This window comes from Phytophthora infestans, genomic scaffold (assembly GCF_000142945.1).
Source record: "Phytophthora infestans T30-4 supercont1.69 genomic scaffold, whole genome shotgun sequence".
Lineage (NCBI taxonomy): Eukaryota > Oomycota > Peronosporomycetes > Peronosporales > Peronosporaceae > Phytophthora > Phytophthora infestans.
Window position 1 is genome coordinate 191479 of NW_003303690.1, and position 21935 is coordinate 213413.

Consider the following 21935-nt stretch of genomic DNA (forward strand, 5'->3'; position numbering starts at 1 on the left):
CGCGTATCTAACAGCATCTCCCCAGAAACTGAGAGGAAATCCGCAGGCAAACACCATGCACCTGGCCATATTCATAATGGTCCGGTGCATCCTCTCAGCCTTTCCGTTGCTTACTTGGTTTCGCGCCTCGCTGCGCTGTCGTGCGACACCAGTTCTCTTGCAAAACAAATCCACGTTTTCGTACTCACCTCCGGAATCCGTTCGTAAGACGTGAATCCGGCAGTCGAACCGTTTCTCGAAGTAGACGAGGAACTATTCGAACTTTCTTGCCGCTACATCCTTCGTCTTGGCGAGAAACACCCCACAATAGTTCGACTTGTGGCCGACAAAGTTTATCATATATCTGTTACCCAGGCGATCTTTCGGGGTCATGGGTCCTTTAAGGTCGGAACAGATCACGCCTCTCACGCGATCTGTGGGAGCGTGCTCACCAGAGTCCTTGCTCGATTGTCTGTTCTTCGTCTGCTTGCCCTCGGCACAAGTCAGACAGCTCACTCTCCGTCGATCGGTCAGTTCGATGCCGGAGCTTGGCTCGCGTGCCAACCGCTCCACGGCATCATAGTTCAGGTGCCCGAGACGTCGATGAAACTCGACCAGCGTGCCCTTCTGCACATTGCTCGTCTCGCCGTCGGTCGCCGCCACCACCTCAGTGAGCGCGGCCATGATCACGTCTGACGCGAGTTCGTGCTTCTTCTTTACCGATCCGCACACAATCGGCACGTTCCTTCGTAGCTCAACGTCAAAAGCCACACGCTGTCCATTCTTAGCGGCCACGACGCGTCGTCCGCTCTTATAGGTCAGTGTGAAAACTTTTTCGTCTAATTTTCCGTACGATATCAAATTATGTACGACGCCCTCGGCGTAGTACACGTCCGTAAGCTTGCGTGTCTGCTCGGCACCGCATGCCGAGACTCTGAGTGTCAGTGTGCCCTTCTTTCTTATTCGCAACGGCTCACCGCTGGGCTGCACACATACGTCCTCGCACTCCTCCACTTCGTCCAGCCAGGACTCGTCACTGACTAGATGTCTACTAGATCCACTGTCCAGGATCCACATTTCCTCGGTCGCAACCGTGTCCTTCTTTACGGCAAGGGTCAAATCCGGTTCCCCGTCGCCTCCTCGCCCACGCTCCGGACACGCTGCACGCAGATGCCCAACTCGGCCACACTCGTGGCATTTACGCGTTTCTCTACCACGCGCCTCGCCAACTGCTCCCACCAGCTCTTTTCCAAGGCTCCGGTGCCTCACCGGATCTAACTCCCAGGCCTGCGCGAAGTGAGCCAGTTCTTCGGCCTGCTGCAGATAGTTCGTCCTGCTCGCGTCGACCTTGGCCATTAGCACCGTCCGTAACTCAGGAGACGTGTACTGCACTATATTACTAAGCGCAAGATAGCCAGCTCCGCCGCCGCACGCTTCGGATATGGCTACGAGGTACATGTAGTGCTCCGACCAGTTGCGTTTAGCGTCCTTAGGTGCAGTGAAGAGCTTCATCGCCTGCGCAGGCGTGATATTCGTCTTAAATGCTTCCAGCATACGTTCCATAACATATTGCAGTGTGGGAAGTTGCGCCCACTTGCTTATTGTAGTACCGCTCCGCGGTTCCGGACAGGCAGTGTCCCAACAGGTTCACCTTCATGTCCTCAGACCACCAGAACCCACAGGCTGACTGCGCAAGCTGTACTTGGCGCTCGAAACGGCGGCCCCACTCCAGGAAACCCGAGCCTAGCCCAACGTACAATTATTTTCCATCGAATGGGCGTATCGACAACTTCTTCTGGCGAGCATCTGGATACCGTGCAGGCGTCCCTTGCTGCACTGGATAGCCGCCAGCACCACCTTGCACTCGTGCATCTTGTGGCTGCTGGGGCCCTGGTCCAGGTCGATCACCTTGGCCGCCTTGCGCTGCGGCAAATAGCCGCTGTAGATCAGACAGTGGTACACCGTAACCCACCTGGTGCTGCCCGAAATACTGTGGTGGCGGCGCCGGTCGGCGTGGTGTTGTCGTGAGCGGGGTCTCTGGGGATCCCGCCAGCGAGTCGATGTGCATACGTGCCCCGCGACCTAACCCCGATGCGAACAAACTCGAGTTCATCGGCGGCGTCATGAGTAGGTCGGCGGTGCGCGCGCGCTTCTCTCCGTCACCCAACCGTCTCTCGATCTTCGTCTGGGACTCTTCGAGCTTCTTGAGTCTCCCAGCGAGACCACGCATGATCTCCAACATCTCTGATGCTTGGTCATTACCGACGGCTTGGCATTGGTCGTTGGTATTGGTACCGTCCCCCTTTCGTGAGTGACGGTGGTGCTCTTCTCTTCTATGTCTTCGGTCATACCGATCCTTTCGCGACCGGTAGCGGGTGCTGGCGTTGACGCTGGTGCGTCGTCGCGAGCGACCTCATCTATGGCATCGTTCATTGGGCTCATAACCTGCTCGAAGTGCTCGACCCTCGGGTCAGCGCCTTCGTGTGAAACGCAGTCGTATATTTCCAACGCAAAAGGGAGAGTGGGATTCGGTCTTACTCTTCCCATGTATCCTATCCTTACTGTCTTCCACGTGGAGGTCTCACAGCCTCACGTTCCCCACTTAATACGTACCACGCTCCAGCCACAAACCTCCGGCAGTAGCAGCTGCTCGTCGTTCCCTCGTCCAGAGTGATCCCGCGCATGCGCATCATCTTCCAACATGTCGTAGGCACGCTGTTCTTGCAGAACGGAGAAGACAATAGCTACGACCCAGAAGACTTTATGCAGGAGCTGGACGTGGGGAGCTCGACGCCGCACTTTCGCATCTCAGTAGCGGACGATGACGGTGGCATCCCCGGCTCGCTCTTCGCTTGCGCTGTCTGGAACGTTTCTACTGCAGCTCAAGTGCGAAGATCAACATTGCAATTTAAAGTTACCAATCCAATGCTACATTTCGCTGTCCAGAGATTCATCGCCACGCACTTCGCCAAACATTCCGAGCTAGTGGAGGGTCGGAGGATCGTGGAATTCGACGCAGCTTCGTGGGGTTTTCAGTGAAAGCAACGTAAGATACGAGGGAGCTTACAGACGATCATTGTTAATTATTATGCAGGGCGCTGTCGTCGCTTGTGGCACTCCATTTCGGTGCAAAGTTGGCTGTTATGACAGGTGAGAGGGGAGTAATTACATTGTTTCTAAATTTATTTACATATTGGAGTGGTCTTTTATAGATTACCCGAACGACTTTTTGTTGAAACACATTGAAACGAATATCAAGCGTAACGCACATTTATTGGGGACTGGGAGACGTGACGTACGGGGACATCTCTGGGGCAGTGACACAGCTGCGTTGCTGAAATGCCTTGATGCTCCGCCGTCTGACGTGTTGGACGAGCAAAAAGAGTATAAAACTCCAAACGACTCGACAAAAGCTCGATTTGAAGTGGCAGTTGTTGCAGAGTGTCTATGGCTGCATAACCTGGTAAGTTTCGATTACTGAGGTGAAATTTGAAGATGGTCTTATTTATTGTTGGCTTCCCAAGCATGAAGACTTGCTGAAATCAATCGACGCGTGTCTGTCACCTGGAGGAAAGGTGCGACATGTTCTTCTTCTATCTAAATCGCATTGTCTGTTAATGTTGTGATCGAAATTGCTGTGTCTTAACAGGTATTTGTAAGTTTTGCCCACCACGCCCCAGGCCACGAAGAGCACGATTTATCGTTCTTTATCAAGGCGAAAAAGCTATTCGGGTTCGACGCTGTCCATCTGGACACGCTAGCTTCCCCGCATATCTTCAATGCCGACAGAATCGTCGACCAGTATTTGTACATGCTCACCAGGTCGAGAACGAGTGAAAAGCAACCTAAAGTATGGTGACGGCACCGCAAACGTGGATAAACTCACGATAATGCGTCTTGGCACCATTAGACCCTGACCAGTACAGTGGCATGGCGATTCCCACACAAAGATGCTGTTCGGCACACTATGACTTGGTACCGCCACACGATGCATGAAAAGCACCCGTTTCGTGCATGAACGTGGCCCCCGCGCGCGTGGAAGGAGCTGAGTGCGCGCAGCAAAGGGCCTGGAGCGTGTGCTTCCACTTCGACTTGCGGCCAATCAGACCGAGCCCCCCCCATTTCGTGAAGCAGAGCAAGCGAGCGATGCCCCGGACGCTGCCGTGGAGAGAGGTGGGCACCGAGCTCAGTGCCGACGATGCGGAAGCCATGCTGAGCAGGATGAAGAGGCACAACACGGGGAAGAACAGCGCAATGCCGTGTACGGCTTGTGGCGCCGGCTCGCACCACAGCATGCGGTACAAGTTGCTAATGTGCGAGTCGGCGACCTGTAGCGGCGTCACCTGCTCGTGGCGGGGCAAGGTCCTCGTTTGTTCCGACAGTGGTGAGTTCTACATCTACGAGCTAGGTGATCACTTCACCGCCTCCTCCTCTCCCAAGCGTGCTAGGCTGTCTGGAAGGCAGAAAGAGTTCTGCCGTGAGCTCGCCAATCAGCGGCTGCGACCGTTGCGCATCCAGCACGCGATGGCCCGGAAGTTCCAGCTTCCTGCGGACGACCTCCCTCCCTTGAACAAGGTGCAGAACTTCTGCAATCACTACTCGAAGACGGAGCTCGAGAACCACGACCGGCTGGAGGACCTCAGCCAGTGGATCCACAGCCGAGCGTACACCGGGAGCGAGGGCGACCACGACACGTTCACCTTTGCGTGGGATCTCGATGAGAGCGGGAAGCCAATCATCGGCGACGGTTCAGACGAGGAGCCCTTCGTTGTGGGGCTGACAACAAACGCGTTGGTGCGAAGGCTCACCTTGCCCTCCAAGTATTACGTACTGCACATGGACGCCACCTTGAAGATCAACACCGCGGAGTATCCGGTGATCGTCATCGGCATTTCCGATCGTGCGCGCAGCTTCCATCTCGTGGCGTTGTTTGTGGTGTCCCAGAGGCTGCAACCAATTTACGAAAGCTGTCTGGCAGCGCTCAGCCGGCTCTACATCTGTATCACGCAGCCGATACTCATGCCGCGATACGTCATGGGCGACGCTGAACAAGCCCAGCGCAATGCGGTTTTCACAGTGCTCCAGAGCAACCCTGGCATGGAGTATCTGATGTGCTTCTTCCACGTCATGACCAATGTGGAGAAGCACATGAAGGGATTACCCTCGCACTTAGCGGGTGCATTAGTGCGAGGGCTGTATGACATGCATTTCGCCCGTGACCGGACCAGCTTTTCCTATCTGCGGGACCAGCTCTTGTGGGCCTGGAGGAACTACCCGGGGCTGGTGGACTTCTGCGACTACCTAGAGGCGCAGTGGCTGCGTGGACCGTTCTCAATGTGGCAATGCTACTCAACGCCGAGTGGCTTTGCCACAACGAACAATCCTGCTGAGCAATTCAACATGGTGTTGAAGCGGGATTATACGTTGCGGCGGCGCCTAAAGATGAGCATGCTGTTGAAGGAGCTGAGTGACAGCTGCATGCACGAATCGGCCAGGCAGCGACCATTCCGAACGGAGCCTGAAGCGGTACCCACGCTGACTCGACGCGTGGGGGAGCTCGTTCGGGAGAAGTTGCTCTTAAGGAACTGCGACGCGGACAGCGTCGTGGGGGACGCCGGAGTCGTCCACGTCTTCGAGTATCCCGCGAAGCGCATCGTCGTGGAGGGGGCCACGCGAACCACGGAGGAGGCGATTGCCGTCTCAGCCCAAATGGGTGTCAATTACGCCAGGATGGAAGTGCAGAACGAGCCACCGTATGGGTGGCCCGTTCGGTTACGGAGGAAGTGGTGTCCCTGTAATTACTCCTTCAAGTTCGGCACCTGTGTGCACCTTATTTTCGCGCTTCGGGCTACGGATCGCATGGATGGTGCAGGTCGGCGCATACTCGTGAGCAGACGTATTGGACAGAAGCGTGGAGCAGCAGGCACCGACGCTGCGGGGGGTCGACCGCGAGCAATCGGACCTGCACTATCTGCAGACTGACCCAGCACTCGCGGATGGGCACGTAGGAGAGGATCTATAGCGGCACGGAGCCTGACAAGGGCCAATGCATATTGAACAAGTGAGTACATCCACAACAGAGCTTAAAGTTTTCCTGCACTTGAACTACGTTGATTTTTCTGCAAGATTGTGTTGGGCGACGTTGCCGTCCTGCAGGCTCGGGTTCTTCCAGCACTTGTTGCACGCGCACTTGAGCCAGCGCTGGCTACCATAATGGACAGTCACTTGGGCGCCTGCAGACACATTTTTGATCATCTTCACTAGCACGCGGACTCTCGACCGCGTCTGTTGCTCGATAAAAGCTGCGTTGGGCTCGCAGGCGTGCGAGATGAACCTCGTGATGGAGCCGCAATTCAAGGCATCCACGTAGACGAAGTTCCTGTTGACGGACTTCGCGTTGTACAGCAGCGTGTAGCCACTGTTCTCCATGACGGCTTCCCGTGGTTGCCCTTCCACCACTGCATCAGCTCCCACAGTACTCACCCAGGACGTCGCCGACTTCGAGATCCGTGTTGGTGTACACCCCGAGGCCTACCCGACCGGTGTCGAAGAGCTTCAACGTGTCCAGCGTCCGCGGTGCGTTGCTGCACCTCGCCCCGAGCTTGCAGTACTTCGGGGTGCAGAACGACGCGGACGCCACGTTGGAGCACGTATCCCAAAAACAGTCGCCGAAACACTTGCATGCGTCGACTGCCCCGATGTCCGGGAACTTAACGCCGTTGCGCTTGCAGCTCGAAATGGGCTCGACGTCTGACGGCCATGGCACCGTCTTGAGCAGCGTGCGAGCCTGCTTCGCTGCTGGATCCTGGAACACATCCCGTCCAGCGTGCAGAGTCTCCAGCTGCTCTCTCACCTCAGGGCTGTTCTTCAAGGCCTTGAACTTGACGGCCTGTAACGTCTTCGCGTGGTAGATCTCCGAGCCGCTCTTGGTGATGGCGCACTTTGCCAGATAGTGGCGCTTTCTCGATCTCGGGACGTGCCATTGCCCTCGCGTTTTCTTCGCCTGGTGGCGGATCTTGGCCCGGGCGTGGCGGTTCGGGATCGCCCGCACATACACAGCCGCCTCAACTTCGCTTGCTGGACTTGGTTCGGCAGACTTAGCACCGGAAAGCATTCCACTCTCATCACACGACGACACCAAGTCGATAATCTCCCTAATAGACGATCTTTCGTACGCTTGCTCGCTTCGTGCCTTCTTCTCCGACCGTGCTGGAGCTTTACCACCGCTCGCTGCCGCCGCCAACGGCCGGGTTGGAGTGCTGGGCAGCTCCACCTGGCTCAAACTCGGCGCTGGCTCGGGAGAGCTGCACGCGCTGCTCTGGGGTGTCTCTGGAACGATCTCCTCGCTTTTATCACGTAGCGCCTCCCGAACGGACTCGATTGCAGCATTGATTGCCCCGGCAAGCGCTGAATTGAGTGCGCTGGCCCTCGATGGAGCTGCAAACGTCCCTGCGACGAGCTTGAACGTCCGTAGCTTCCTCCAGAGCGAGGCACTGGGATCTAGCTGCTTTCCAGACGCAGCAATGACTCGCTTCATCATCATGTCGCCCGGGATTACGTCCCCGGTGTCCAAATCGACCGGGAAGTTCACGTCCGCGCTGTCGTCAATGCAAGTGACGACGGCGCGCCGAAAGCCCTTGGGGTCTCCACAGACGAAGAAACGGCAGTAGTACTCGATCGTGTCACCAGCACACAGAGGCTCTGTAGACAGCTCAGAGGCGCTGAGGCCCGGCATGCTGCTCTGGTGTGTGCTGGGGCGCGTGCGGCTTTCCGGGTTGGCGGCGCTGCTGCTGCTCGTCGATAGCTTCCGCGAGATACTGACTGGAGTGTGCCACCTAAACGTGGCCCAAATTTGGGTGTGGCCCACCCCAGTCAGTGGACCTTGCATGCTCATCCTCGGCGGGAGCACATCGCGCCGGATGCGCCACCCGGCTGTGCGCGCTGCCGCAGCGGGGCGTCCGAGAATGACCTCTCCATGCATAGTGTACGGTGATTTTCAGGCGGGTTCAGGTGAACTTAACGTTTTCTTCACCAGGTCCAAATAACAGTGCAATCATGTTCCAGATCCCATGACATGGCAAAAAAATGCATTGATGAAAGTACTATAAACCAATAGAAAAGTACTTGGAACCCACATGCTAAAAGTTGTGGATACCATTATCCCAAGAATGTGGCGATGGACAGGTCCGGCAGCAAAAGGCCGTCACGTCCACAGCTGATTGTGTGACGCTCAGTCGAGAATTGAGGGTTGTTCTCAATAAACTCGAGGTAGTCGGGCGCACCAGGTCGCACGACGTTGTCTGCAGCGATAACAGAGCCGGGAGCCAACGTGTGACTGCCGATAATCAGCTTCAGATCGGACAAATAGACCGTCTTCTCGTGGTCGATGACTGTTAGCGAAGTACTGCGACAGCTGCAGACACTTTAGTGGAAAGAGATTATTTTCAATACAAAAAAGGATGGAATTCAACACTTCTATAAAAAGGATGCTTTTCAATAGTGAAAAGGTGGTATTAATGTACTTTGCCCCGTTTATTTGTATTACAGCTGTGTGTGCTACAACATATTGATATTTTTAGACATCCTAGTATGACACGAGACGGCACATTCACCAGCAGACGCTGAACCGCAGTCATGAGCGACGATGAACAAGATCCGGAGGTCTCACCGCCTGAGGGTGAGACTGCTAACGCCAGACAGAGTTCATTCCGGTTTATCTCAACACATTTTACTGAAGGTGCAGCTCTTACTGCGCTACACAGTGTCGATACATCTGAATACAATCATCTACGCTCGTGCGGGCCGACAGAACGTCGCAAGATTGTCGACACTTGCATTTTGCATGAGGCGTCTACGGATCCTTAAGATTTCATAGTTCAGTTCTACTGCTTCATACAAAGATGGAGCTAGTGGTACCCATTGCCAGTCGCCAACGCACCGAAAGTGATATGGTATTGACATGCAGATTAAACTAGAGGTGGATAGCATTCTTCAAGGTGGCGCAGGTCCAAAAACGATACAAACTTTTACTACAGAAGAAATATAAACTTGAATCAACTATGACAGCAAACCAAACAAATTCCAGTTCAAGACAGCGATGGAAACATCACTTTGAGAAATTTGCATCGCCGAGTTGTCGATTGCAACTTTCCATTGGATCAAATGTGTCTACAACTGGGCGGTTGAGTTCAACAATCGTGCTAGGCAATGCTGCGCTGATTAACAAGGTTCATTACGAAGGGTTTAGCGTTACAGCGCGTCTTTTCTAGTCGAAGCGTGAATCACGACATCGTGGTGATAACCATAGTAATTTCTAATACCACCTGCTCTGCATAATACATACAGAAGTATCGATTTCCATCCAATGGAAATTGTATTGAAAAGCATCCGATTTTGTATAGCAGATAAGCCGCACCCCAATTTAGTCACGTACGTCGACGGTCTTGCCACGCAGCACTTGATACTGCTCGGAGAACGCCCCAACATACACCGTCATTTGATTCACTAGCCCCGCAATCTCCACCATCTCACGAACGCGAGCAGCGAATACTGGCGAGTATTCAAACGAGTAGTAATGCGACTCCTTGCCGACGACCTCGCGCTGCAGACTCGCGAACCTCACGGTACTGAAGCCAGTGTAAGCGCCCAGTTTTGCCATCACGACTGGCTTTTTCTTGCGGATCTCCTCGTCAACCACTGCTCCCTTGACTTGGTTAATGTTCATCACGTGGTTCGTGGACGCGAACTTGTCGATGCAGTTGATGACGGAGGTCGGATTGCCGCGCTCTGCGTGTTGTTTGACGTATTCGAGGCACTTGGCCGAGCTGGAATAGCCAGGACGTTCAGTTAGAGATAGTCATACATTTCACAGAGATAGGAATTACGCGCTTCTCGTCCGTCCAGCGGTCAATCTGCTCCTTTGTGGGTCTGGGGCCGTTGCCCCACGGTCCATTGAAAGTTGGCTGTGCACTCATAATGACGGTGAGCTTGCGTGGGGAGATGGAGAGGGGGGGGCTTGCAGTGCAGATTGGAGAATGAGCTAACTAATTCGTTAAAGCCTCTGCTTTGAAGGGAGCAAAGCAGAGAGAATTCCCAGTCCATCGACGCATCAACAAATGCTTGAAGGGATTATGACCAAGCCTGAATGCTTGCCAACTACAGGACAAGAGATTGCCAACTACAGGACAAGAGATTGCTTATCTAACATGGGATTCGAACAGCTGTATGACACAACAAAGCTGGCCTCGTTCTCCCAAGTTCTTTTGTGTATGTAGCCATTTTGGCAATGTTCTAAGTAAGCTAAAAATAAAACACACTTATAATTTCTTAGCGCAGAGCTTAGTTATTTTAACAAATGAAAAAAAGTGTTATAATGATTCGTAGTTTATTGATGCTTGTCAATTGGACACAAACTGGCGGAATCAAATATCGGACAGCAGCATATACAGCGTGAGTTTCCCGATTCTGGGTTTCTTCTCCCCGTTGTCAGCGCTCGTGATAGAACGAGTCGTCCGTGTCAAGTCGATGGGAGGCAGCTTTCTAGTCACCACGGCACCATTATCTGCACGATCGGCGCCTTTGTGAGACTTCTTATCGAGCAGAGACTTGAGAAACTTCATCTTGAGCAGTAGATCTGGCAGTTAAAGCGGACGACACGCCGGAGATGCAAGAAATGCTGCTTGACGTATGCAAATTTGCGAATGATTCAATGGGCAGCAATTGCAAATTAACATTCCATCGGAATGCATGTAGATCATGCGCGAATATTTGTGGCAAGGGAATCTTCCCGTCTCAATACCGGACATGTACCGCGATCAGTAATGCATGGACTATCCGTGCTCAAACCGGAGCCACGAAACAGCACTAAATTTGTGAAAATTACTAAAGTGTGTCGTTTTGCATCATTAGAGCGTCTCTAAAGGTCGGTCAAAGGCTCGTTCTCAACCGGGCGCATCGCACGGCATCGCATCGCTCACTTCTGTACCGTGCGACCGCATCGGTTGAGAATGATCTGTGCGACGCGGTAAAACCAGCTGCATAAAAAATCGCACCTAACAGAGGTAAGTGATCCTTTCAGTACGGAAAACTCCACTTCCAGAACGCCCCCTCAGGCAAGCAACCAAGACGCGCACGGTGAGTTCCCATTAATGAATTGGGTTATATAAGTGCTAAACTGACGCTCTCTGTGAAGAATGTCTTCATTTACCAATGTCCCTAGCGAGTCAGCTCAAAAGCCCCAGCAGGGCGTCCAGCGACACTCTTTGAGCCAAATTCTCGAGCATTCGTCACATTCAGTGTGCTCTGCGGCTCCTTCACTTGACCCTACGCATCCAGAGACCGCTACGTATGCTGGATTTCACAGTGGATAAGCACAGCAGCCTCTTGGAGTATAGTTTTTACACCCACCCAGCTCAGAGTCGTTCCAGTCTCTCGTGGCACGGTCTCAGGTGGAAGTTGAGCTTGATAAACGTGATGAATCTGAAGAGGAAAAGAGCTGCAACAATGGTGTCTCTGTCGACTACTCGTCATGGAAGGCAGACGAAGTTAGAAAGGAGTGCACTCGTAGAGGACTTATAGTGAAGGGAAATCTCAAGAAAGACGAACGCATTACGATACTCATGCACCACGACATGCTCCAAGCTTCAATCGGTTCCAGCACTATTGACTCAACTTCGGTCGGTGCCAGGACTAGGCACTGCATGTACCGACTATTAGATCTGCTATTCTCTGATGAATTCGCCACGCGTTTCAGTCAGTCGGGTACGACGTATTGCTATATCACTATCGAAAATAATATATCTAATGAATTTGGTTTAGGAGATGAGCCTTCACGAGCAGCATTGGATACAAGAGAGGTCATTGACAGAAGCTGCTTCTGGGCTGACGTTCAAACTGCCTTCGCTACTACGTACGCAAGAAGATCACCTGGTAAATCCTCTCCACTTTGAAGACGACTTCTTCAAAGACCCTCAGTGACTAAAGCCCTTTCAGCGAAAAAGCTTTTCGAGATGTGGAAGGACGTCAATAAGCACTACATTGTTGCTGAAAAGAAGTTCACAACATCAGTCCAGCACGAAAACGAGTTCAGAAATTTGTTCAAGGCCGTGGATACGTACTCTACTTGCAAAAATGGCTGACAGTACGTAAATTGTATAGTTTTGCAGTGCTTTATGATACTTACACACTGTAAAAATCATGGTATATACTGGCAGGTGAAGCATGAGCTGACAAACGTACTAAAGGAGGCTTGCTACCTGAGGATAAACTCGACACTTTAACAATAAATCCTCGCAAACCTCGGAGTCAAGTACCAAGGAAACAACCCCTTCCAAATCAAAGCGCAAGAGCGCCGAGACACTCAAGCGCCTTGTTATTGCATTTGACAACTATGTAAGCGACCGCAGGGTAGAAGCAGCGCACGCCAAAGTTGATTGAGACCGAGAGGTGGCCAGATCCCAACTCAAAGAGAAAAGTGCAGTTAGATCGCTGCTGAACGACATTCGTCGTCATCTAAATGACGTCGACAAGGAAATTGCAGCTAGCCGAGCTCGTGAAGGATCGCCTGTCTATTTGGAGGAGGACAGAAACCTTCTACTGCAAGAACGTCAATCCCTGATCGACAAGCTAAGATCTCTTTCAAACTAGCGAGCCAAAAACACCGAAACAAATGATGATAGTTGCATTTTAGAAACAATTATTGAGCTTTTTCAGCACGTCTTCTTGCAATGTTGTGCTCTGGTCGGCGCAGCTCCTTGTTGTCAATGTACTTAACGATGACATCGCGTGTTATCTCATCCGAAAGTTCAACTACCTCCCCTCCGTCTGTCTCGAAATGAGTTTCCAAGAATGACAAGTCCTTGCTCCTATTCCAATTGCGCAATTCTTGTCTTAGAGCTCTGGTAGATCGTTCCGCCGTATCCGGTCTCTCCAATAGATGCTGGGCAATGCAGAAATTATGAAGACGCATGCAACAATGAATTACCTTAGAAGCATTAGCCAAATTGACGCACAGGGACCTCTTTAAAATTCTCCACTTATTCACTAAAAGGCCAAATGCCATTTCCACTCGTATCCGGCATTGACTCAAGTAGTAGTTATAGTTATATCGATCGGGTCTACCTCGCAGTTGCGCTTGGTTATATGGAGTCATCACAACGCGTGTCTGAGGGTATGCATTATCCGCAACAACATAATGGACCACGTATACGCTTTAACTGCTCACACACCGACCATTTAAGAAAAGCTACTGAGTCATTCCTTCCACCAGGAGCTCGGCACGCCAAAGCAGTAAAACTGCATTGATGATTGGCACTAGCTTGTACATTTAATCCATAGCGTTGATAGTGCCCCGACAAAAAAGCGACCACACGACCACATTCACGGCGGCGTGTGTGACGGGGTCACACAGCACCTTGCGCTAGAGGAAGTTATCTTCCGAGAGTATACAAACTCTCAGTGAACGGCAGTTCACAGGTCCCCTCTTTAGTTAAAAGAGAGCGAGGTGAGTAGTATGTAAACTGAGTATATTTATGGGTAGATAAAGCTTGGGTTTAATACAAACTATAAGTCACCTATAGAAATGCAATGTCGTTAACCCATGGTTGGCTTTGAACGACCTTGGTACTTTGTACCAAATATTCCGAAGTATGACGTGTCATACTCCTGAAGTGTGAAGTGTCACGCTTCATGTAACCAGATTACACTTAGGGCTACGTACCCCGTTACATCCTCCCCCACTTAGGTTCGGTTTACCGACCAATCAGAATGAAGAGGTGCTCGTCACAAACTCTCATTCTCAAAGTCGAAAACCATCGACTTGGCCGCGCGAGCGCGGCGGAGGCTCACTTCACAGTTAGAGCCTCGAGCAGCAGTCTGTGCGCTCTTCTTCAAGGTCTTCACTTCGGCCGTTTTTCATGCCTCGTGGCACTGCAAAGAGCGGTGCTAAGACACGCTCCAAGGCTGCTGCCGGGAAGGCGCAAGCCAAGAGCACAAAGATTCACGGCAAAGGCTCGGCCCTAAAGGAGGCTACTCAGGTGGCCTCCGAGGCGATCGGTTACTCGGGTGACGCGGTAGTGGGCAAGCGAGCAAGCAAGCGCCGCAGCCCGTCGCCCTCGGCCTCTCCAGACAACCGTCCGAGCCCTCGGTTCGTAGAACGTGAGTTCAACTCTGGCAGTGAGGACGAAGCCGAGTCCGAGAGCACGCACGATGCTCCTGCGGGCTCTGTGGGAGGGCACAGCCCAGTGCTCAGTGAGCACAAGGATGACAGCGTGCAGTCGCTCGCTAGTGATCAAGGTGATCACAGTCCCAGGACGTCTGTGCGCTCAGCGAGTCCGGCCGTCAAGGCTAAGGGCACTCCCAAAGCCGGTGGCGATGAGGAAGAGAATCCTCGCAAACGTCTCTCGCTTGCCGAGGGTCTTGCGCGTGCTAAGGCATCTAAAGTCGATGGCGCCAAGCCCTCAAAGAAGCGTATAGCCTCTTAGTCTCCACTCCGCGAGGAGAAGGAGACTCAACACACCTATCATAGTATCTTCAACTCCTCGGGTGAAGAGGAGGAGAAAGAGGAAGAAGAGGAGGAGGAGGGTGCTATCGCTGAGCCCCAGGAGGTCTCGAATGACCTCGACCAGCAGCAGGAGGAATTCCAAGCTGCCCAGCGTGTGCGTGGGGGTTCGGTGGTGGCACCCGTCAGCCAGGGAGCTGCCATCAACTCAAGAGGGTATTGGCCTCCCGAGGAGAGCTCTGGGGCTGACCTCTTCTTAAAGCTTCTCGTCGCTCCTCGTGACCTTGTGGACGGCCACACCTCTAGGGGCATCTACGAACGTGCCCTTGTTCAGAAAGAACAGTTGCTCGTTGACAACTTGGAGGCTGCTCGGTGTGTGCTTCTCGCGCCACACCGCATCCCTCTTAAGGTCTTCACGACTTGTCGTAAGAGGCCCAAAACCCGGGGTGGTCTCTATCCTCTTTGAGGATACTCCTGGGTAACGCCCGAGAGCTGTCCCACGTGGAGTTCTTGTGAGGACATGTTCTGGACATGGGTGGAGTCTCTTAAGTACTCACCCACGGAGTTACGGGAACTCCATGAAGATCAGCTGTTGTCCCGCATCCTGGACCAGCGTGATCTTCGTGGTTTGTTTGCCCACTTGGTCATCAAGCGCATGCTGCCAAGGGACATCTTGAAGCGCGCGGCTTCCAGCGCTCACGATGAGCGCGGGTACGGAATGATTTCATCGTCCGTACCCCGTTCGGGCAAGAAGCCCCGGAGTACTTATGAAGCTGCCGCCGCTTCTGCTCCCAGATTGCGACAGCCTTCGGGCAGTCAATTAGGGGCCGTTCAATCGGCTCCCACGAGTTCTCGGAGTGGGTAAAACCCCTCCACTTCACGAGGAGCTGTCGCTTACCGCGACGCCGTTGCTTCTGGAGGATCCGCTCCACGTGGAAGTAAACTTCTCCATTTCGGTCAAGCAGGGGCTAAGGTGCCCTCGTACGAGTACGAGTACTCGGCGCCTCCCGAACGCCACTCTCGTCCGAGTGCTCCGGCTGCGGGTCCGACACAGGGCCCTGAGGTTGACCGCCTCCGTTAACATGTCCTCGTGCTTGAGATTGCATTTGGCCTTGGGACTGGCGGTGATGCTGCCGCCCAGACCGGGAGTCAGGGCGAGCGCGCTCGTCTTGCGGGCCGCCTGGACCTGTTGAAGCGAGAGGTCGCGAGCCTGCATCTGCGGGCGGATCACCGGGCCTCTTCGTCCGATCTGGACGAGGCCTTTCGCATGATCCAACGGATCGAGGCTCTGCTGCCACGTCCAGAGCCGCCTGCGGCACAATCCTAGACGTACGCGTATGGTGCGTACCCGGCGTACTCAGCGTACTCGGCGTATGGCGCCGGGGTCCGTTCGTATAAAGCCCCTCCGGCGTACGGTCTTGACCGCAGCCTTGCCGTCCCGACCGAGGCTTGGGTGCCTGCTCCGACGCCCTCGTCGACGACTGTGACCGGCCCTCGCTTCGAGGAGCTGGGTCAAGGGGGGACTGCGAGTCGGCAACCCCCTGCGGGTCAAAGTACCGCTTAAGACGTCCGACATAGAACGTCGGGTGCGTCGTCATTGACTTTGGAAGGTCTATGGTGTACGACGCACCATGTCTGGCCAGGACTGCAAATGGTCCGATGAAGCGGTGCTTCAGCTTGTTGCTGCCGACATAGCTGACAGTGTCAAGATGTAGGTTCCTCGTGTCTAGCAACACTAAGCCCCCCACCTTAAATATACTTAAGTTTCCTCTTCCATGTTTGTCTGAGTACTCCTTTTGTTTATCTCGGGCCGCTGCCATGGCATCGCGGACCCTGCTGACAACGCTCAGCTTGGTATCCATAAAGGATTCCACCTGTTTCCGCAGCGAAACTGGTCTCACATCCGAGACCTGGGAGGAAAGGGCTTTCCGAGCCTCTCCCCCACTTAGAATAGAGAAGTCAGTGTCTCCTCGAAGAGTGAGAGGCACTCTGGGGTGACGGAAGCCGTTCAAGTAGAACGGCGTGAGCCCTGTGGACGCGTGCACCGCGTTGTTGAGCGCAAACTCAACAACTGGAAGCTGCGTCGACCACGTACGTGGTGCTGCCGCGCACATACTGCGCAGAGTGTCCTCGAGCACTCGATTGACGCGCTCTGTCTGGCCGTCTGTCTGCGGATGGTCCGCAGTGGACATCTGCAGACGAGTTCCCAGTAAAGGGAACAGCGTTTTCCAAAACGCAGCAGTGAGCCGCGGGTCTCGGTCCGAGACAAACGTCTCCGGGAGACCGTGATATCGGAACACGCCATCAACGAACAACCTTGCGGTTTGTTCGCCCGTAACCCGGACGGGAACCGGAGCAAGATGTACCATCTTGCTCAGCCGACATACGAACACCAAAATTCCGGTGTTGCCGTGTCCGTCGGCGGGAAGCCCGAAGATGAAGTCAAGACTCATCGACTTCCAACAGTCAGCCGGTACAGGCAGGCTCTGTAGTGGAGCCGAAGAGTGCCCTGCGGGCTTGACCCGCTGACATATTTCGCATGTCTTAACGTACCGGGCAACCCACTTGTACATGTGGGTCCACCAGAAGGTCTGAGATACCTACAGATAGGTCTTCTCGGGGTTCAAGTGGCCACTGGAGGGCGCGTCATGCGCCTCCGCAAGGATATCGAACTTCAGATCCTCGTCGCTGGGTACGACCACCCGTGGAGGTTCACTGGGCTCCACCCGGTAATAGAGGAGGCCATCCTTCAACTCATATCGGTGGAGCCGTGAGCGCTGTCGCGACGAGAGCCAGTCGGACTTCGCGCTCGTTCCTACCATAAGGAACTTGACGATAGGCGCGACAGCCTCATCGTCCCGATACACCATGCGTATCCGATCATATAGATCCGTTGTCACCCGCGTGATGTGGGCCAACTCATAGTCAGGACGCCGAGAGAGGGCGTCCGCAGGTACGTTGAGCTTGCCCGGCTTGTATTCGATGCGGAAGTTGTACCCCGCGAAGAAGGACAGCCACCTCGCCATTCGTTGGGTGAGGTGAGGCGAGTTAGTCGCCGTCCTCAAGGATGCGTGGTCTGTGTAGATCACGAAGGGCCGAGAGCCCAGAAGGTGAACACGAAACTTCACAAGGGCATATATATTATTGCCAGGAGCTCCTTGTCGTGGACAGGGTAGTTCCGCTCGGCGGCTTTGAGCTGCCTGGACTGGAACGAGATGACTCGTTCATGTCCAGCCGTGTCGGCCTGCAGCAATGCACATCCGATGGCGTAATCGGAGGCATCGCAGACGACGTTAAACGGCTTCATCTCGTCGGGCAGGGCCAGGACAGGGGCCTCTTGGAGACTGGCCTTGATGCTGTCAAAAGCATCCTGGTGCTCTTGCTCCCAGCGCCAGTCGACGACCTTCTAAAGGAGGCTCGACAAGGGCTTAGCGAGGCCCGTGTACTCTGCGCTGTACTTGTGAAGGTAGTTGGCCAAGCCTAACCACTTTCGAAGATCCTTCTGGGATCTGGGCGTCGGCCATGCTGCTATGGCCTTGACCTTGTCTGGGTCAGCTCGAACGCCCACGTTGATTAGGAAGCAACTGAAAACTTTAATCTCTGACACGAAAACGCACTTGTCGATGTTGGCGTAGAGCTTGTTCGCCCGCATCACGTCCAACACTCGACGGAGGTGTCCTCGATGCACCTCCGTGGCCGTCTTGCCTCCCTCGGCACGGCTATGGACGAATATGTCGTCGAAGTACGTCTGTACACAGGTACGCAAAGAGCGGAACAATTGCATCACCAGGCGATTGAACGTCGCCGGGGCGTTAGACAAGCCCTGCGGCATGAAGAGCCACTCCCAAAGCATGCCGCTTGGAGTGCTTACCGCAGTGAGCGGGATGTCGCTCTCTCGCATCAGGATTTGGTAGTATCCGTCTACCAAATCCAGCGCACTGTACAGTACGCTTCCGGCCATGTTGTTCAACAACACATCCTTTCGTGGGATTGATGTCTGGGACGACACCGTCGCATTGTTCAGCTTGTTATAGGTGTGAGCTAGACGCCGCTTTTCGTTCGGCTTCCGAACGCAGAAAGTTGGCGTCGAGTGCGGGGACTTTGACTCTCGCACCATGCCTACCTTCGCCTTCGCAGCAAAGAAGGCATCGATGATCTCGCTCTGTTCGAGTGGAAGGGGCCATTGTCTTGTGACACAGTACTTTGTGCCACGCACGAGATCGATCTCTTGCCGTACGCCCGATCCGGTGGGAGTTGGGTCGGTGGGTGCTTGTTCACCACGTCCGCATACTCCGTCACCAAAGGATACACCGGATCCTTGGGGTTCTTAAGAATCTCAGAACCCAAGCGCGTCTGACGCTGCTTGTTCAGGTCTTCCAGGACGTTCTCGTCCAGGACAGAGGAGGAGTTCAACTCCTCCCGAGTGGTCTCATGTCTCATGAGTACCATATCAGCAATCTCTCCAGCCTTAAGGTTGGCCAGGAAAGACTCAGCCGTCATTTCCTCGAGGTTCAGTATCTCGGTAACCTCTGGCAACGGCTCCAAGTGGACACCAGATGCCTTGACGGGTAAACCCGTCTCGCTATCGAAGATGTGATAACACTCTTCCACCGGCCTTGTTGGAGGAGCCCGGGCCCTGGACTCCGAGTCGCTTAAAGCGACGTCGATCGGAACGAAGTTCGGATCCGACTTGAGGCGGCGGCGGCGTCGTTGACGACGGCGACCGTGACGTGGAGCTTTGCTGCCCACGTCTAGGGGTGTCGTCTCTACGGAATCCGAGGCACTCGTGGCCTCGTGTGGTACTGTGGTACCCACACAGGAAGCGTGTTCAACGCTTTCCTCTTCAGTTAAGGTCTGGGCGACCGCGTGTGGCACTGTGAGACCCACACAGGAAGCCTGTCCGGCATCTTCCTCTTCAGTATAGGTCTAGGCGACCGTGAGTGCAACTCTGTTACCCACTCTGAACACGCTGTTCTCAGTGTTCGGGACAGCTGCAGCTGTCTGCGGAACTAAGTTACCCGCCTGTGGACCTAAGTTACCCACTTGGCCAGCGTCTCCTCTGGGCGCTGCCGCCATCAAAACATCCTCGGAGTCGTCATATACGTCGACGACTCCCAAGCATCTGCCGGATGATTTGGTACCCTGGCAGTCCTTGCGGGCGCCCCGGGTCCTGACAGAGGTGGAAACATGACTCACCAATGCTCTGTCGGACTGCGCAGGGCGGTTGCCTCGCCAGTCGATCCAGGGCTCGTGCTTCTCAAGCCAGGGCATGCCCAGGATCATATCATATGGATCCATATCGCGAGCAGTGAACTGTTCGAGGCTGTCAAAGTCTACAAACTTACGGCCAGATCCACTTGGACGTTGGGGACAATGACGACCTTCCCGTCGGCCAGTCGCACTGACACTGTTCCGTTGTCCTTGCTTTCTCTCAAAGCATCGGACAACTTGTTGCTGTTGCGAGCAACCGTCTGGCGGCGTGCGAAATTCTTCGACGCCCCAGAATCGATCAAGATTCTAAAGGGATGATCGTATCCCCGTACACATCCGTGTACTACGAGCAACCCGCCGCTGCTCTTCGCCGATTCGAGAGTGCGAAGACTCTCAGGGGCTAAGTCCCCGTGGTACGCGCACTCATCCCGAAGACTTAGTTCTTCCCCAGTAGGGCGCTTCGCCCCTACTGGCTCCCGGCGTTCCCCTGTCCCCGGGACCCTGGCTTCTGCCAGCGATTAAGGACGGGCTTGGGGAAGGACCGTCTGCGGAGTCTTTCCGCGGGCCAGTCGCGCTTGAAATGGCCCATCTTCCCGCAGCCGAAGCAGCGGATGTCACGCTGTTCGGTGGACCCGAGCTCCATGGGATCTGGTCCGTTGGGGCTTGTTCGACCGGGAGCCGACAAGGAACTCCCAGGCCATGCTGAGGCCGGCGTACGCGCCTGGCGATGGCTGTACTCTTCTTGAAGAGCCACTTGAATCGCCTCTTCAAGGGTGCTTGACTGCACCTGGAACAGCTGAGTGTGTGCGGGGCCCACTCGAAGGCCGTCCATGAACACAGTCATCATGACGTGTTCGTTGCGTGGATTTCCCAATAGGGACACCGTGAGCTCCCGTATCTCTTGCACGTACTCGTGCTCTCGAACTTTGGTGCAGTCGAGTACATGAGCAAGTCACCATTGGCTAGAAACATCAGCATTACCATGCGAGAAAGATACTGCGCGTTGTGCTGCCCTTAACTTGGTCCCACACGATGAATGACGATGTCTGCTACTGGCGAGTTGATCGTGTGCGACTTCTTGATGGGGCCGTCGTTTGCTGACGACGTCGACGCATTGAGCCCAAGAACGGGGGCTGACAACTTGACTGTCTTGTTCCTTCCCCCTTGGAAGTGTTCCAGTGTGATCACCAAAGACTGCGGGGCAAACGTGAGGTAGGGGAACACGCCTCGCTTCTTAAAGTCAGGGAGAGAAAACACATGCAGAGAGCCATCTCCGAAGCACATGCCACACATCATCTTGGCGTCTTTTTGCTGCAATAACGGAATCGACACAGACCCGTCCTCATTCCTGGGTGTAGCAGTGCTTGGCGTCGTCAGTTCGCGCCTCCCTTGTTTACACGAGAGGAAGCGCGAACGCTGGCGGTACTCGTAGTTCGCCGGGAAGAACGCGGCTCGAAGCTGCTCACACAGCTGAGCCCAGGATGTGAAACACCCAGGGGATGTCGCTTCCCGAGTGTACACCCAACTCTTAGCACGACCGCTAAGGTTGGAGAGTGCAAAAGCAACACGCAGTTGCTCGGTCGAGATCAGAGCCGCGTCCATCGCGAGCTCTACTTCTCGGACCCAGAAGTGAAGGTTCTCGCCTTCCTTCCCTTCATACGGCTCTACCTTCAGCCGTATTGGCTTCGGGTGAGGCGGGTTTGCTTCCGCCGCCGGAGCCTGCAGGTTCTCCCGCACATGCGCGATGAGGCCCTGCTCGTACGCGTCGAATGCATTGACGCGATCGAGCTGCTCAGCCGGTGTTGATACCACCAGGCTCTGCAGGGCCTCCATCCCGAAGATGCCTGCCATCTTCCGAACCGACTCGAACTGAGAGTCGTTCATATGGGAGAAGTCGTTCCTATCCATGGCAACGAAATTCGGAGGTTCAGGTAGTCTACCCGCGATGGCGTGGATTGACTACGAGTGCTACCAAGTGTGACGGGGTCACACAGCACCTTGCGCTAGAGGAAGTTATCTTCCGAGAGTATACAAACTCTCAGTGAACGGCAGTTCACAGGTCCCCTCTTTAATTAAAGAGAGCGAAGTGACCTAAATAAGGTAGAATGTAAACTGAGTATATTTATGGGTAGATAAAAGCTTGGGTTTAATACAAACTATAAGTCACCTATAGAAATGCAATGTCGTTAACCAATGGTTGGCTTTGAACGACCTTGGTACTTTGTACCACATATTCCGAGGTATGACG

General features: G+C 54.1%; 2 protein-coding genes across 2 annotated transcripts; one reads left to right on the plus strand and one right to left on the minus strand.

The window, feature by feature from the left end:
• Nucleotides 1-8136: 8136 nt before the first annotated feature.
• Nucleotides 8137-10598, minus strand: PITG_18501 (catechol O-methyltransferase, putative; the record flags this gene model as incomplete). Its single annotated transcript, XM_002997573.1, has 4 exons — nt 8137-8369; nt 8712-8733; nt 9413-9803; nt 10426-10598. 4 exons carry the CDS (start codon nt 10596-10598, stop codon nt 8137-8139), a joined length of 819 nt encoding a protein of 272 aa, XP_002997619.1.
• A 1080-nt stretch (nt 10599-11678) lies between these two features.
• On the plus strand, nt 11679-12116 carry PITG_18502 (uncharacterized protein; the record flags this gene model as incomplete). Its single annotated transcript, XM_002997574.1, has 2 exons — nt 11679-11739; nt 11971-12116. 2 exons carry the CDS (start codon nt 11679-11681, stop codon nt 12114-12116), a joined length of 207 nt encoding a protein of 68 aa, XP_002997620.1.
• Nucleotides 12117-21935: the final 9819 nt, after the last annotated feature.